Source organism: Mauremys mutica, chromosome 16 (assembly GCF_020497125.1).
Source record: "Mauremys mutica isolate MM-2020 ecotype Southern chromosome 16, ASM2049712v1, whole genome shotgun sequence".
NCBI lineage: Eukaryota > Metazoa > Chordata > Testudines > Geoemydidae > Mauremys > Mauremys mutica.
Genome location: NC_059087.1, coordinates 8,311,136 through 8,326,196, shown reverse-complemented (window position 1 = coordinate 8,326,196; position 15,061 = coordinate 8,311,136). Strand labels below are relative to the sequence as shown.

General features: G+C 38.1%; 1 protein-coding gene across 6 annotated transcripts in view; it reads left to right on the top strand.

The window, feature by feature from the left end:
- Positions 1 to 15,061, top strand: part of MPHOSPH9 (M-phase phosphoprotein 9) — a 46,600-nt gene that overhangs the window by 7,203 nt on the left and 24,336 nt on the right. For 3 of the 6 annotated variants that reach the window (XM_044990205.1, XM_044990204.1, XM_044990203.1), the window contains exons 2-6: positions 1,323 to 1,461; positions 4,914 to 5,061; positions 8,470 to 8,559; positions 10,454 to 10,977; positions 12,417 to 12,546. In XM_044990205.1, the coding sequence (XP_044846140.1) occupies positions 1,355 to 1,461; positions 4,914 to 5,061; positions 8,470 to 8,559; positions 10,454 to 10,977; positions 12,417 to 12,546 (999 nt within the window). In that variant the 5' untranslated portion in view covers positions 1,323 to 1,354. Of the gene's footprint in view, positions 1 to 1,322; positions 1,462 to 2,550; positions 2,604 to 4,913; positions 5,062 to 8,469; positions 8,560 to 10,453; positions 10,978 to 12,416; positions 12,547 to 15,061 lie in introns of those variants that run through there. The other 3 variants (XM_044990207.1, XM_044990206.1, XM_044990208.1) reach the window with 3 other exon arrangements.

The window sequence follows — 15,061 nt, the reverse complement described above, 5'->3', positions numbered from 1 at the left end:
TTTGCACGCATGCCTGCCTTACCCACAGGTAGAGGAACTTCATGAAAATATTCTCAGACTGGGTCTCTCTTATGGCCTGCTGCCATTATAGGTTTTCGCTTCCAGTGAGAGAATGGTAGGTCTCAAATCAATGAAGGCTACACTCAAAGACCTCAAGACTTCTGTAATATGCTGCTCAAACAGTTTCACTTTTGTTTCTACTGCCTGCCCCTCCCTTCTCACATTTATCTCCAGACTGCTTCTCCTTGTCCAGATCTATTCCGCCCCCAACAATCTTCTATTCATTGAACTTTTTGAAACTTTGTACTTTTAGAGAGAGGTAAGGGATTGACTCTGTGTACACAAATTTGCAGAAGGACAATAAAGTTGAGGTCTGTTATTTCTCACCTCTCTATATTATTTATTTAAAACATTTTTGCTGTTAACAAGCATGTTATCTCTGGAGACACAAATCCACACTTTGGAACTACAAACCTAAGCATCTCTGATGGTATCTTCTAGACTGAGCACTGAGTCCCATTGGGTAGATAGAAAGATTTAACCTAAATAATCTATACATAATAATACATAAATAATCATAAGATTGGGTCTCTAATCCATGAACTATTGGAACTCATTTACAAAACTTTTCTTAAACATTACATGAATATATTGTCTCATATTATAGAATTAGAATTTATAATCCCTATTCCATGATGAGATTCGAGCTATAATGTATCTTAATTAAAACTATCTTTAGATAGGTTTTTTTCCTCAAAAAGTATTTTATCAAAAAAATCAGATTTAAATAAATAAAAAGATTTTTTTGATTTAAATCATTGATTTTTATCCACCCTGCCCTTTGGGGACCTTCACCAGTCAGCATAAATTAAATTAGTTTCAGGAACTACTTTAACTAGCACTGGGAGCCACATCCATCCCTAACTCTTTCAATGTCAGGGAGATGTCTTTGTGCCCAACTCCCCTCTGGTCCTGTGCTGAGCATGGCTTGGGTAGATCTGAAGATTGAACTATAGTGTTGCATTTGATTGTTTTCACCACTGCCTTACTGATAATTTACATTTGTTTATAGACTGTATTTTGTTTGATATTCTAGCTAAGTTAGTCAGTCATGAAAACATTTACCAAGTGGTTTTGAAGTATGTCAACTCATTTTTTTTTCCAGAATATGTATTGGAGCTTAGGATGTTCATGTTTATGAATGTTATGACTGAAAATGTGCTTAGATGATGAGCATCTAAAGATTAATCAAATTGTTTAATCAAACAACGAAGCCAAACTGCTTTTTGAAATGGGAGTATGATAATTCTGTATTTTCAAAGGATAACAACAGTATCCTTCTTGGGAATAAAATATGGAAAGTTTGGACTTGGTGAAAACTGTGCAAGAATTCTCTCATTCTTCTATAGAATCTGACATCAGAAGTTCCTACAACTCTGGCTGTAACTTGAATACTAACAGGTAATGATAATGTATAGCACGAACTGATAAATATGTTTTTAAAATAGGAAATATGTATTGGACTACAGCTGGTTTTTTTTTGTCTTTCTGTTTGGATGGGTGCCTCATTTGAAGTGATGTCGTTTTACTAAAACAGAAGCTTCAGAATTTATTATGTGGCCTTGTTAGCTTCTGCTGGGACAAAAAGAAAGGTGACAAACAAGTCCAAAGCATACATGTGAAATAATACCTCAGCTGTTGGTGTGCTTCTTTATTATTTTAAATCTGTAGAGAACACAGCTGTATTATTAAATCTGTATGTAAACATGTATATAGGCCACTTCTACCCAAATATAATATTGTGAATAATTTGTTCTTTCATATGTTAAATGGAGCTAATATAAGGCCACTGTTACTATTTTAATAAACAATTTTATAGTAATTGTATTCAGTTACCTGTACTTACATTTTATAATGCAGGAGGAAGCATCACAGTTCACATTTATTTATTGTTCTTGAAATGCATCTTCCTTGTCTTTCCTACTTGTCTCTTTCTTCCTTTCAAGATTGAACTTTTGTTCTTCTTGTGTGCTTTGGGCCTGATTAAAGCCCAATGAAGTCAATGTGACCCTTTCCATTGACTTCAGTGGGATTTGGATTAGGTCCATTCAGTCCGGGGTCAGTTATATCAGTGTAGTGTGAGCCTTTTGTAATACTGATGTGTTTTCTGGTATTGAGAAATGAATAAAGATAATTCAATTCCTTTAGTATACTGTTGCTGTATGAGGGATAGGACTATCTATTGTGATTAATGAGTATTGCTGTTGAAAGCCACAAAATCTCATTTCTTCTGAAGACAGAGAGGTACTTAGAATGAAACTAGACAACCTTTTAGTCTGTCACTCAGACTGCTAACAGTCACCATTTCCAGGCAGGTGAAACAATAAATGTTGAGCCAAGAATGCCAGTCTATATCCAGAGCATTTTATTAAATAAAGCTATAAAATAATAGAAAATAACTGTTGAATCTTGCCAATTCCTATTCTATTTATAGGTACATCTTTATGCAGACAAGAAGGAAAAATGAAAAATTCTGTAATCATGATGGTCTCATAATATCTGTCAATGCAGAAGGAGGCACTGCAGTTCTTTTCTTTTTCTTTGTACTTCATAAAAACAAAGAAAATGTATTGTAAGCATCCTGATATAAAATAGGATTCTGCAAGACAACTGTAATGTGCAAAACGCAAAAAGCTGTCCACTTAAGCAGATAAGTCCATTGTGCCAGGAAGCTAAATAGCTTATCAAGTATAGGATTGTGATCACTAGTTCAGCAAGGACGCCAAGTGGTTGCCTTCAGATTCACGTGAGCACATTAGCTTTCTGTGGCATTACCCCACACTTTCACCTCGTGCAAGGGTTAGAATTTCCAAGTAAGAATTAAGGCTAGGACAAAGATTTTTTTGGGGGACTGTACCAGATTCCCAATAGAAAGAGGAGAGGATGCATTTCCCTGGAAAACAGGGATTTATAATTTATGATTAAATTGTAGCCCAAAAGCTTATATGTATTACACACATCTACCACTTATATATATTCATTAGTCTGCACCTATTCCATGAATCCAGAAGGTAGGGCTAGTTAATCTTCAAGTACAAAGAAATAACATCACATCTCCGAAGTAATCTGTATTGTATATTAGATCCCCTTTATAGTTGCCGATGGAAACCCTTAGTGAGATTTCACCCCTTTGTGAGTTTTGTAAATCTGTACTTAAATCTGTTAGTACACTGGTTTTCAAGCTGGGGTGTGACAGGATTAACAGTGGGGTGCCAGAACATATGCTGTAGTAAGTTTAGAATATTTATAGTAACTTGTCTGTTGTAATAAACAGTTGCTCTGAAAACCTGAATTCTTTTTCTATTCAGCCCCCAAAATATGAAAGGAAAATGTGAGCTAGGACCAGGTGGTAAACGGGAAGAGAGTCTTCCTAACTAGACCTACTAAGATGAAGGCTAAATGCCATACATCAGTATGATTTTTGCACAGGAAGTTAGATCTCTAGAGACACTGCTCTCAAACTTCAGACATCAGCAGTATACAAGGACACTTTTCTGTAAGCTGCTGTCTTGCAAAACTACTAAGAAGTCCTGCTTTAAGGAAAATGTATGATGTATTGAAATCTATGCTAGTGACCAATAACGACTGCATATTTGTGAGGGCCACACTTTCTCTTTTCTTGGACAGCCATTATGTTAATTTTTAAAAATACTTCTGTCACAGCCCTGGTTGATTTCCCTCCTCTGGACACTCACTAAGCTGCTGTGTTTGGATCCCGACACTGGATCATTTTGTTTTTAATCTCCCTGTGGTTCAGCTCTTTGACTCTGGCCTTTCTGACACTCTGCCTGGGCATAGATTCTGTGTGGTACCCTTTCCGGAAGTGGGATCCCTGGGCCCAGTTGCCCTAGTCCCCGAAACCAGTGCTGAACTGTTTAAGACTCCCCAGTAACTTAAACATGCCCTTTCCCAGAGCTCTACTTCTGTGGGCACTCTGGCTGGTAATTTACCCCTTCAGGGACATATTTGAAGCAAATAGAGACAGATTTTGCAAAAAGATTTCTATAACAATCACTTTTTGCTTTAAACAGCACCAGAGATACACAGATCAAGACAAAACAATACACATCTGCAGACCATTACCTGCTCTCATTTCCTTACCACTTGTGAGCATTCTTCAGGATTAGAATCTGTTTCTTTTCAGGGATCCAAATCTCTTCTCTGGAACTTCACTCCTCCAGCTCAGGCTTCTCTTCTGAATCTCTTTTCTGCCCCTGCAGCTGCTTCCTTTAGCTTTGTCTGGTCAGAAACCTGCCCCTTCTGAATCACTCCAAGTTCTCAGTTTTTGTGTTTTTTTTTTAACCCCCTGCTCTGACACTTCTGTCTCTTTGTTACCTTCTGGAGATTTTCCACTCCTTAAAACCCTTTTACTCTCTGCAGACAAGCAGGAGAAAACTGCTTTCACCTACAGTTCAGTCATCCCGTTTTTCTATCTGGGTTTGATGGTCTTTCACAACTGTCCTACTCAGAGACAGACACTCTGGCACCTCCCTCTGTCTCCTCAGGACAAGGAATATGAGGCAAGAATACAGTAAAGTTCATAGTCATAAATACTTAAATTTGCAAAAAGTTCATAATTTCAAACAGAATTAATAAATTATACATAGATTCCCTAAGTTGTCACAACATGCTTAAGATGACACTGAATCATTTTATCAATTCTCTAACTTTTTTTAGGGGAAAAATAACCTTGTTTGTGTGATCGGGTCAATCTGATTTTTAGTGTATTTGATTTCAAAATGAGAATTCATTACCAAAGGCGCTTGTATTACTAGTGTATTATTTTGAGTACTGTTGTTGGACAACATCTGGCACAATAAATAATTCAAATGTTTTTCTTCATGTTTCAACAGAAGTAGTCCCTCGTCCAATCCGAATGGAGTTTCCAGTTTCTCAGGGAAGACCAGCCGCTCTGTAATTCCTGTTGAAGTGCTGGCCTCCTTTATGCACGATATACAAAAGAGTGGAGGAACAGACTCAGAAGTTTTGAAGAACTGTGAGGTATCTGATGTTCAGTTTATTTTTTAAGTTTGTATTAATGTAAAAAGGTTTGCAGAATGGAGGACCGGTCTAATGATGCTATAATTTAGAAATAAGACATGACAATGTGTGTTTTGACACTTATTTAGGGAACTGTTGTGACACAACTGTTAGAATGTAGTACATCCTAGTGTAATCAGATACATTGCTGTGCCTTATTGCAATCCTAGCTTGGCTTTGTATGTCTTAATATTGCACAAGTACAAATGTAAATGTGTTTGAAATGTAATAGATTTTTTTTAATGTTGCAGTAACTTTGAGTCTAATTTTTAAACCTTTAAAAAGCACTGAAATTCAACGTAAAATCTTACACCAGGGTAACTGCACAGTTGTTAGCAGAGTTACTTGTACTGTACGGTACTGTGAAATCAGAATCCGAACCAAAGTCTTAGAAAAGTACTAGCGTGAGTCATTAGTTTTATTTTCAAGAAACGATTAGTGTGTTTGAATTGTGGCATCAGTGTGTGTTGCATTCTTCAACAGGAGTCAGGTCACTTTAGCTCATTCTTGATTAAAATATAAGTATAAAAATAAGATAACGTAAATAAAACCAAAATCACTGGTGCTATTTATAAATTTGATAGTTACTTAATGTTTTAGAAGTCTTTCACATAATTTTATTAACTTGCATTTGTATTAGTCTTTTTAAAATCTGTAATAATGTAATTGACATTGTAGTAGCACTTTGTAGCGATGGAAATGCCTTGAAATATTATGAATGTTTTACAAAAAAGTAGCTTCATTGCAAATCCAGTACTTTTTCAGAGTTTCATGACTTGACTTTTTAACATAAATTCCCCCAACCACTAGGCAGAAGTCAACATCTTGATAGTGAATAAGAGATAGTAGGTAGAGTGGGATATACTGTGAAGGGCTTTGAAAGGGCTTTTGCTGGTATGAACCTTAGACAAATATTACTCTGACTGGAACCGACCCCCTCATCGAATGATGGGACTCAAGTTTTTTGGACTGCGTACATAATGTATGTTTGTTGTTTGGAACATATTCACCCTGAAAACGGTTGGTGCTCCTATTCTCTTGTCACGGGAATGACAATGAGAATTGAACCAGTACAGCATTTTTATGTCAGGACTCTGTGAGACATGTTGGAGTGGTGCTTCCAAGATGATTACTGTTGTCAGTAGCTACCGGTGTGGTGCTCTGCTCTTGTTCAATGATGATAAGAGTTGGCTACGTGCATGTTCCCTCTGTGTGCTGCCCCGGCTCTTAGCTAATAGCTGACACAGCAAACCCTGAGAGAACCCCCAAAGACCACAGACTCTAGTAAGGTATGAAGGAACCCGAACCAGGTTTATTGTCAAACAAAGCACAGTAATAGTTTCCTGTAGACTCTACAAGACATACTACGAATTTGTGCCCCCTGGCAATGGACTGGCTCAGTCAGTGGCGGGACTTTCCACTGCCCCCTAGGCCAGACAAAGATGTGCACTCCAGGACCTACTTTTATACAGTTACAGGACAGGTTACTCATCCCTACTGACGTATTGAGGTACAGCCCCTTGGCTCATTAGGGTGCTGTCTCCCCCTTTGATCATGTGGTTTCAAACAAACAGATCTATCCATCATGCTGTCCTTTTGGCCTTGTCTTTAAGATGCACCTGCCTGTTCCTTGTCATCTCTGTGGAGTGTCCTTGTATCAGGATGTCCAGGTGCTATCTTGTCACAAGTTCCTCTTATTAGCACTTATATGTGAATGCACTTGCTTCTAACAACCCTCTTCTCACCAACTTCTGTGAGCGGGGCCTGCCTCTGGCTGTGGTTCCTGGCCAATGGGAGCTGCGGGGGCGGTGCTTGGGGCAGCGTGCAGAGCCTCCTGGCTGCCCCTATGTGTAGGAGCCGGAGGGAGGACATGCCACTGCTTCCAGGAGCCGCGCAGATTGGGGCAAGCCCCCGACTCTGCTTCTCAGCTGGAGTGCCAGAGCGGGGCAAGCCCCAGACCCCGCTCCATGGTGGGAGCTCGAGGGCTGGATTAAAATCCTTGAGGGGCCAGATGCAGCCCTGGGCCGTAGTTTGCCCATCCCTGCTCTAATCTTTGCATATGAAAACTTTGAACATGAGGCAATCAACGATTTGTGGGACAGTTTCCAGCCTTCTATTATGGATGCCCCAACAAAGTTCTGGGGAAAAGGTGCACCAGCCCTAAACATCAACAAATCAGTCAACAGAGCCTGGACATCATAGAAAAACAACATGTGGCTCACTTAAATGGGAACTATCAAGAATACTGATGGCTCAGTGCCTTGCATAACACAACTTTAAAGCAGGACCATGAAATGTTTTGGGCAAATAAGGCTCAGTTGATGGAAGCGTCATTGGCTGGAAATGATTATGGCTTGTCTGTTAAGAACTACACCTTAAAAGCTGGTCCACAGAACAAATCCTTGCCCTTGAGAGATGGACACAATAACATACTGCACATCAAGGCAGAATGTCTGAGTGGATGGAAAGAACACTTTCAGGAGCTTCTGAACCACCCCATCAGAGCTGCTGATGTGCAGTTCCGGGAGGATGCAAAGAGTCCAGTAACCACCCCTCCATGTAGAGGATGTTACTATCGGGGAGGTTCAAAGTGCAGCCGATAAGCCCAGGAATTGCTGTGCTGCTGGTATTTATGGTATAGCTGATCAAGCACAGTTGGGATTCTGTCTTGGAGAGGCTGTCAGGTGTTGGACTAACCAGTCTGCAGTGTCTTCACAAGTGACTCAACACTGGGTCAAGTGGTTTGGCCATGTCCTCCATATGCTGCAGCCCATACCAGCCCGCCAGCTTTATGCATTTAATCCAACAAAAGCTAGATGGAGAAGACCTTATGGATGGCCTTGCACATACTGGAGGGATGTCATGGCTTCTGACCTTGCTTTCCTCAGGCTTAATATAAAGCAGGCTGCAACCTTGGCAGGAGAGTGGGCTCTCTGGAAATGGGTGATACGAAGTGTGCACTCTACAGTCCACGAGCAGGAGAATGAATAAATAAGTAAATACCTTAAAAGTGAAGACAAGCAGCTTATGTTTGATGTGATAGAGAGCGGGGAGCCAGTGGAGAGATGTAAAGAGAGGAGTAACATGGTCTAATTTTGTAGAGAACATTTTTTCCTCCTTTATTTTTTAAATAAACTTAGATGTTCACATTAACTAGAAGTGTCTTTTTTTATTTTTCTGTGTTTGCTTTATGAGTGTCACTTCTTTTTCTTGGCTGTAGTTGTTTCTCTAGCTGCTATTATTATTTATTATTTGTATTACAGTTATAGCTAGGGGCCTCAACTGAGATTGGGGTCCCGTTGTGCTGCTAGAGTAAAAGGAAAAAGGAAGCAATATGATTTTTAATTATTTCATTTTATGGTTTAATAGACTAGGTGGATACAGTTATTCAAACTGGTGGAGAAACAGTGTCAAGAGCAGATAGTTGTCCAGCAAGAGCAGTTCCATCACCAAATCCAAGTAAGCAATTATTTGTTTATGCAGCCGTTTTAGGCTGACTGCTTTTTAACGTTTAGATCTATTTTTGTATATTTACAAAACAGTACAGCACTGTATCATCCACTGCTGTTGTATTTGTTCTGTGAATACATGTAGGGCCTGATCGTCATTTCATATGTGCAAATTTAGTCAATGGGAGTTGCATGTTTGCATATTGTGGGAAAATTGGACCTCTGATGTTTAATATACACATCTGCAATACCTTATCACCTGGCTGTTTAATAGTGTACATTTTTAGAAAGGGGAAAACAAAGCGGGTGTTTTGATTCAAATTGTTCTTTTTCATAAACATGTATTTTGACCAAACATACAACAAAGTGTTTTACACACTTTCCACAAATGTAAATGCCTACACATGGTGAAAGGCAATGGAGAATCTGACCCATTTATGTCTAGTTCCTCCTCACCCACAGAAAGAAAATTAAAACAGAAAATGTTGTTGGTCTTGTGATCCATCACCAGTGGCCAAGGAAATTTTAATTTAGGACAGGAACTCCATCCTTGAATCTTTGTGAACAGAGAGGGAGAGAAAATGAGTTGAAACCCTCAATAGTTCATTTTTATCACAAGTTAATTAAAGCTAGTGGGCCTGATCCTGAGAGGTGCATTACAGCTGCAACTCCCACTGAAATCAGTGGGTTTTGCTGGCGCTTACTTTCTCTTGGAATCAGGGCTTGTTCTTCTTTTTCAGATTTTTGGACAGAAAGGTTTTTGTTTAATATTTTAATGTGTGCTCTCCAGTTGGTATTCATATATAATTGACCTGATGTGGCTTTGGGGAGTAAAGGAGAAAACTTATTACACACAGAAAACTTATTAAAGTGTATGGGAGTTTAGTACGTTACATTTCTGGAAAACAACTATAGACCCTGATCTTGTAATGCATGCATGAAGGACCCCTGTGTACATATAGAGCTTCACTGACTTCAGTGGGGATACAGGTTACAGTTCTAATGCAGCTCATTGCAGGATCATGGCCACAGGTACCAACACAGAACTTGATAAAAATGTTTGGTTACTCTTTGGAACTGTTCCGGTACATCAGCAATTATAAAACAATTTTTAAATGGTGTATTATTTACCAGTATACTGAAACGGCTCTTTTGGAGACAATCCATACTGAAAATTAAATGTTTGAATTCATACTCTTTTAATTCTAACAAATCTATATAGATAATCTAGTTAGTGTGGATATTTATGACAGAATGTTATACAACCATAAGGCAAACACACAAAAAGTAAACCGCTATGTCAAAATGAACGGCATAATATAAATTTATTACCCAAAAGGGATATTTTAAAACAAAGGGTTCATAGAAAATAATCTTACAGAGGTACGTTATTCCTATTACAGCTAAAGCTGAATTATAGTTTCCACTTCCATTAAAGCTCTCCCTCTGTTGTCAGAAATTTATAACTTGGATATAAATTTCTTTTAGACCTAAATTTAGCAAACATGTTCTTTGCCCTGAGACAAATTGTTTGCCTATTTTAAAGGATATGATTAAACAATTTATAACTCTGTTTTTAGCTGATACATCACAATAATTCTGAAGGCATATTGGATACACACATGCATGTTTTTAAATTTATAAGTGATTGCTAAGGATAGTCATTTACTGCTTAAGACTAAGATTTTTCTTAACACACATTTTACTGTTATGCATGGGACACATGTTTTTATTTTATGCATGATATATCTATATATTGAAAAGCCTTAACCAGGAATTAGTTCACATAAGTTCACTAATTCCAGACAATGAAAGTTAATGTAAGATGCATCAAAATACTAATGGGATTTGTGGCACAATTGTATGGTAAAAGCATTTTATCTATTCATCTTTTCTTTTTTTAGCGTATACAGAATGAGATAAGACACTTAGTGAAGTTGCAGAACAGTAATGCTTCATGGGATTCCTTCAACAGCAAAAGTTCTCCCGCTAAACATGCAAACAATTTCTCTTCGCTAGAAAGTCAAATGGGGTTTTGTTCTGAAACCTTTGAAGAAACTGGGTGCATTGTCAATCAGCTTAAATCTAATGAAGCTGAAAGTCAGCCAAAAGCATCTGCTGAGCATCAAGAGTGTTGTGTAAATAGTATTTCAATGAGCAGTGGGTATGGTACCCTTTCTGCATCAGAACTGAATCCTAGGGAATCTAAAGACATTAAGAAGTGCATGGGCTACCCAGAGAAGATTTCAAAAGGACAAGGTGATGCACCTGTGACAAAGAAGGATTCAATTGCAGCCAGTGTACAAGCTAAAAAAGAATTTATACAAAAAACTGAGAAATATTGTCCATCACTAAAAGATGGTGTCTTAGTTTTTCCTGCTGAATTTGAGCATGAGGTTACTGAAGGTCATTGTGGAAAAACAAACTGGTAAGTGACAGACTTTCCAATTAGTAAATTTAGTACAGTGTGGCGCCATTCCTGCAAACACACATGAGTAACTTTATGCACACAAGTAATCCCATTGAATTTAATGAGACTACTGGCATGCATAAGTGTGCTGTGCTGCTTGGCATATGGTCAAGTTAATTTATCCCAGCTTTTTATTTATTATACATTTCTTGCCTTTTATGATATTTGAAATGCTTGTCTGTTATTGATATGGGGGGACAAATGCAGTGATATATTTCTGATTACAAAAATGAGCTAAAAACACATAGTTGATATGCAGCATTTTCATTTATAGATTGCAATTTTAATGTATTTAAGTGTTGAATGTCTGCCTGTATGGGATTAGTATGCTGCTAGCTTGTGCAATGGCAGCCTACTCATCGTTTCCTGTGTGCATGCATTGTAGTATAGGTTGGACTATCATGAATCACAAAAAAACAAAATTTGTTGTTTTTTTTTGCTCTACCCAGCAGAATGAAAGTTCAAAGGGTAAGAAGAACTTTTCATCATCGATAAACTGAAATTAATGTCAAAATGTTTAAATTAACTTGGCTGGTTGACAGCACATAATACCATATATGGCTGACCCTTCCCTTTCAGTGAGGTGGAAATGGGAATGTGTGACTTTTTTGCTCCATATTTGTATCCTGTGGGTGTGTTTCTCTCTCTCATCCTTCTTTCACTAGGGTAGATTCTGATAACCTTGTTCATGATGAAATAGTATCTTAGCTCCATGAGTTGTCCCATTGAAGTCAATGGGGCTATCACCTTTACTCATGATGAGTAGTACTCTGTATCAGTCTTTCTCTGCATAACTTTTTTTCTTTCTGTATCTCTGTTTGCATCTCTTCTATTGTTACAGAATGACTTGGATTGGAAGGGACCCCTAATAGTAGGCTATGTGGCCACGCCCCTGGCTAATGTTGTGATTGAGTCTGAAATACTTTACTTATGGAACTAGCTAGAATTCCACGGTTCTGGTCAATTTCAGCCTGTAGCCAGTGTGCCACTGTTAATGTAATTCTGTGAATTAACATAGCACTCACTTGGCTGATTGTAATCCACTGTGTGGTTACTTGAACTGAACAGGAAACATGGTGTTTGTCTAAGTATGTGCAGTGCCTCTCTTATACATAAGTTTTCTTTTGTGATTTGTTAAAATATAGAAAGTTTGATTCTAGATTTACGGGGCCAATAATTTACCTTATCAGTGCTGGAAGTCAAAACACAGAAAATCAAATTGGTATCAGTTATTTCTCACTCTTTCTCAAGAATGTACATGGACAGTGAAACTTTGATATCTGTGTTTCACATCGAATGGTTTAGCAAGAAATGAATTTCAATAGACATTATTTTTATGTTACTATAAAGGTAATAGCTGTTGTGTGGGTTTTTTTCTTCTTCTTCTTTCCATGTAGTAAATATCTAACATCATGGGCACAAAAGCTGAAACAAAACCAACCGAAAAGAACAAATACTGAAGAAGAAGTAGAGTACGTGAACTCTGTGCAAGGAAATGAGCAAGCAAAGAAATTAACATTTGAGAAGGTAAGTGATACACTATTCCTGCCTAGGATGTTTCTACATGGATGTTCAATTAAAGCTTCAGCTATGAGTTACTTTTTACAATATGTACTTTTTGTAAATGATCTTGTACTTTGCAACTGTTTGTGTTGTATTACATCCAAAAATCTCTCCCTACAAAATATAGGGCCTAATGTGAGGTGAAGTCCTACAGAGTTGAGGGCACTTAGCACCTCCTAGGCCAGATCGAGCCCATAAGCAGCTGGGAACCACTGACCATTTTTATTGGTCTTTTTTATAATAAAACTCATGGCAGTTTTTCTTTTTTCAAGCATTAGTTGATGCAAGCTCAAGGAACTTTGTCCATCCCCATATTTGGCTTCACTAAAAAAAAACTGCCCCATGAATCCAGTTACAGTATAGGGTGCTAAAATACACACAATCAACCCTACCTATGAGAGAAGTTTGGGACACTGGATTGGATGTTCAAAACCACTTATCATAATGTACGTAGTAATGGCCTTGGTATTTATGCTTTTTGTGCTGTAGCTCTAAAATTATAATGTTGCCTTTATTTTTTTTTTAAATGTTCATTATACTGTCTGTCCAGGATACATTCACTCTTGTGTTGCCTTGCATATGTCCTTGAATAAAAGTACCAGCCGGCATGATGTTTTTAACCTTAAAGGAGCAATATGCAGTATAATAATTTACATGCTAATCTCAGAATCTGGTCAGAATCTAACTATGATGCTTTAGAACGATGGTAATTGTACTAATAATTGTCATACACCTCTCTCCTGACACCATCTTAAGGAAGAAATTCCTACACAGCTGTTTAATGACTCCACCTGCCAGGAAGTAGCAGCCTTGAGGATTGCTTATCACCTGGCTTTATAAGGTGCTGCCTATTCACTTTCCTTTTTGTCTCTTCACTGCTCTGGAAGCACTCAGTTGAGATCTCTTCATTTTTCGTTGTCATGCCTCTGAAGAGGACAGAAATTTAAAAAGTGATGTTAAAAAAGAAGAAAAAAAATTGGGGGCGGGGGAGAAGAACATGTGATGCAATGATTTGGGAAGGTTTTTCAGCTTTGTTTTGGTTTTTGTTCCTACTTTTCCATTTAGCAAATCCTCCCCTTTTTCAATCCTGAGCTATACTGAGCTTTTCAGTTCTGCCAAGCAGCATAGTTATTGAGCAACAATAGCTTCCTGCATTTGGGCCTGTGCATCATCAGTATGCCAAAAGGGGCGGGGGCTATCCTAGGTGATTGGAATGTCTTCAGACCCATGTATGTTCTTGAGTAAACTTGAAGGTACTGCAGGATAGTATTTTTGTCTTGATTAGGTGTTTCTTCACTCTTTTCCCCAGCTCTGCTTAGCAGCCCTTCTTGAGGAGTACTTCCCACTCTCTACTCCTTTGTGGGTTGAAGCTTTTTCCTGGAGAAAAAACCCCAAACAAACCCCACATATATAGCTTCTGACTCTTTCCATACTTTTCCAATGGTATTGGAGGGAGCTTAGCTAGTCTTCAATCTTTCTGTTGGGCACCCTGAATGTAAAATCCAGTTTTGTGTGTTCTGCAGGAGGAGGAGGCGGGGTAATGGATTGTGTGATGTAATTCTTAGAAAGTACAAAACTTGAAGTTGCAGCCACTAGGGATTTCTCCCAATAAGAAATTTCTTGGAATCACTTGCAAATGATTGGATATCTGCAGTGTAAAAACTTTGTTTTATGCCAATATGTGTACAGGTTATTAAGGAAAGTAATACACTGCATTATACAGGACATGCTTTTCAGAAAACAACTTTATATAGGTATCACATGTATTGAAATGTAGGTAAGATTGTATTTTTCACAGAAGACTGCAGACATGCTGAGTTCGACTCCTTTACAAGAAAATATCTTGGCGTTACTAGAGTGCAAGTTCAGCATTTCTGAAGGACAACACAGGAATTGCCAATCTAGCTTAGTATCCTGTCTCAGACAGTGGGCAGTACCAGTTGTTTCAGCAGAAGGTTCAAGAAAACCCTGCAGGTGGGATGGTACTCTCAAGTATGATGCTTTATATACCTTCCAAAACTCTTAATTTTTTAATATTAAAGGTGGGTTTGTAAATTGGAGAGACTGTTGATTTCTGACTCCCATCTTGAATTTTACCCCCAAAAGTTTTAGTCTATCAATGTACTACATCAGAGGTCTTGCAGAGATGGTCTTTAGTGAGAGTTGCATTAGTTGGCACCTCTTTGGATGAAGTCCCTGGTCATATCCTAGTCGTATTCTGTTTTAGCAGTGTTTCTTCATTACAAAAGCTGTTTTCATTCACTGAATGTAAAACAATTTTTGAAGTTTCCCCTAAGGAGTTTTGAGATTCCCAAGGCTCGCTCTGTTTGATTCCAGGCTCTTAAATAGGGTCAGAAAGCTTCGAGCACTCTGCTGTACTGTTGGCTTTAAAGATGATGCAATTAAATTTGAAATAATCTAGAATACATTACCAGTGCACAAAAAAGGTCATTTTACTAGAGTTTTGACAACTTCATGC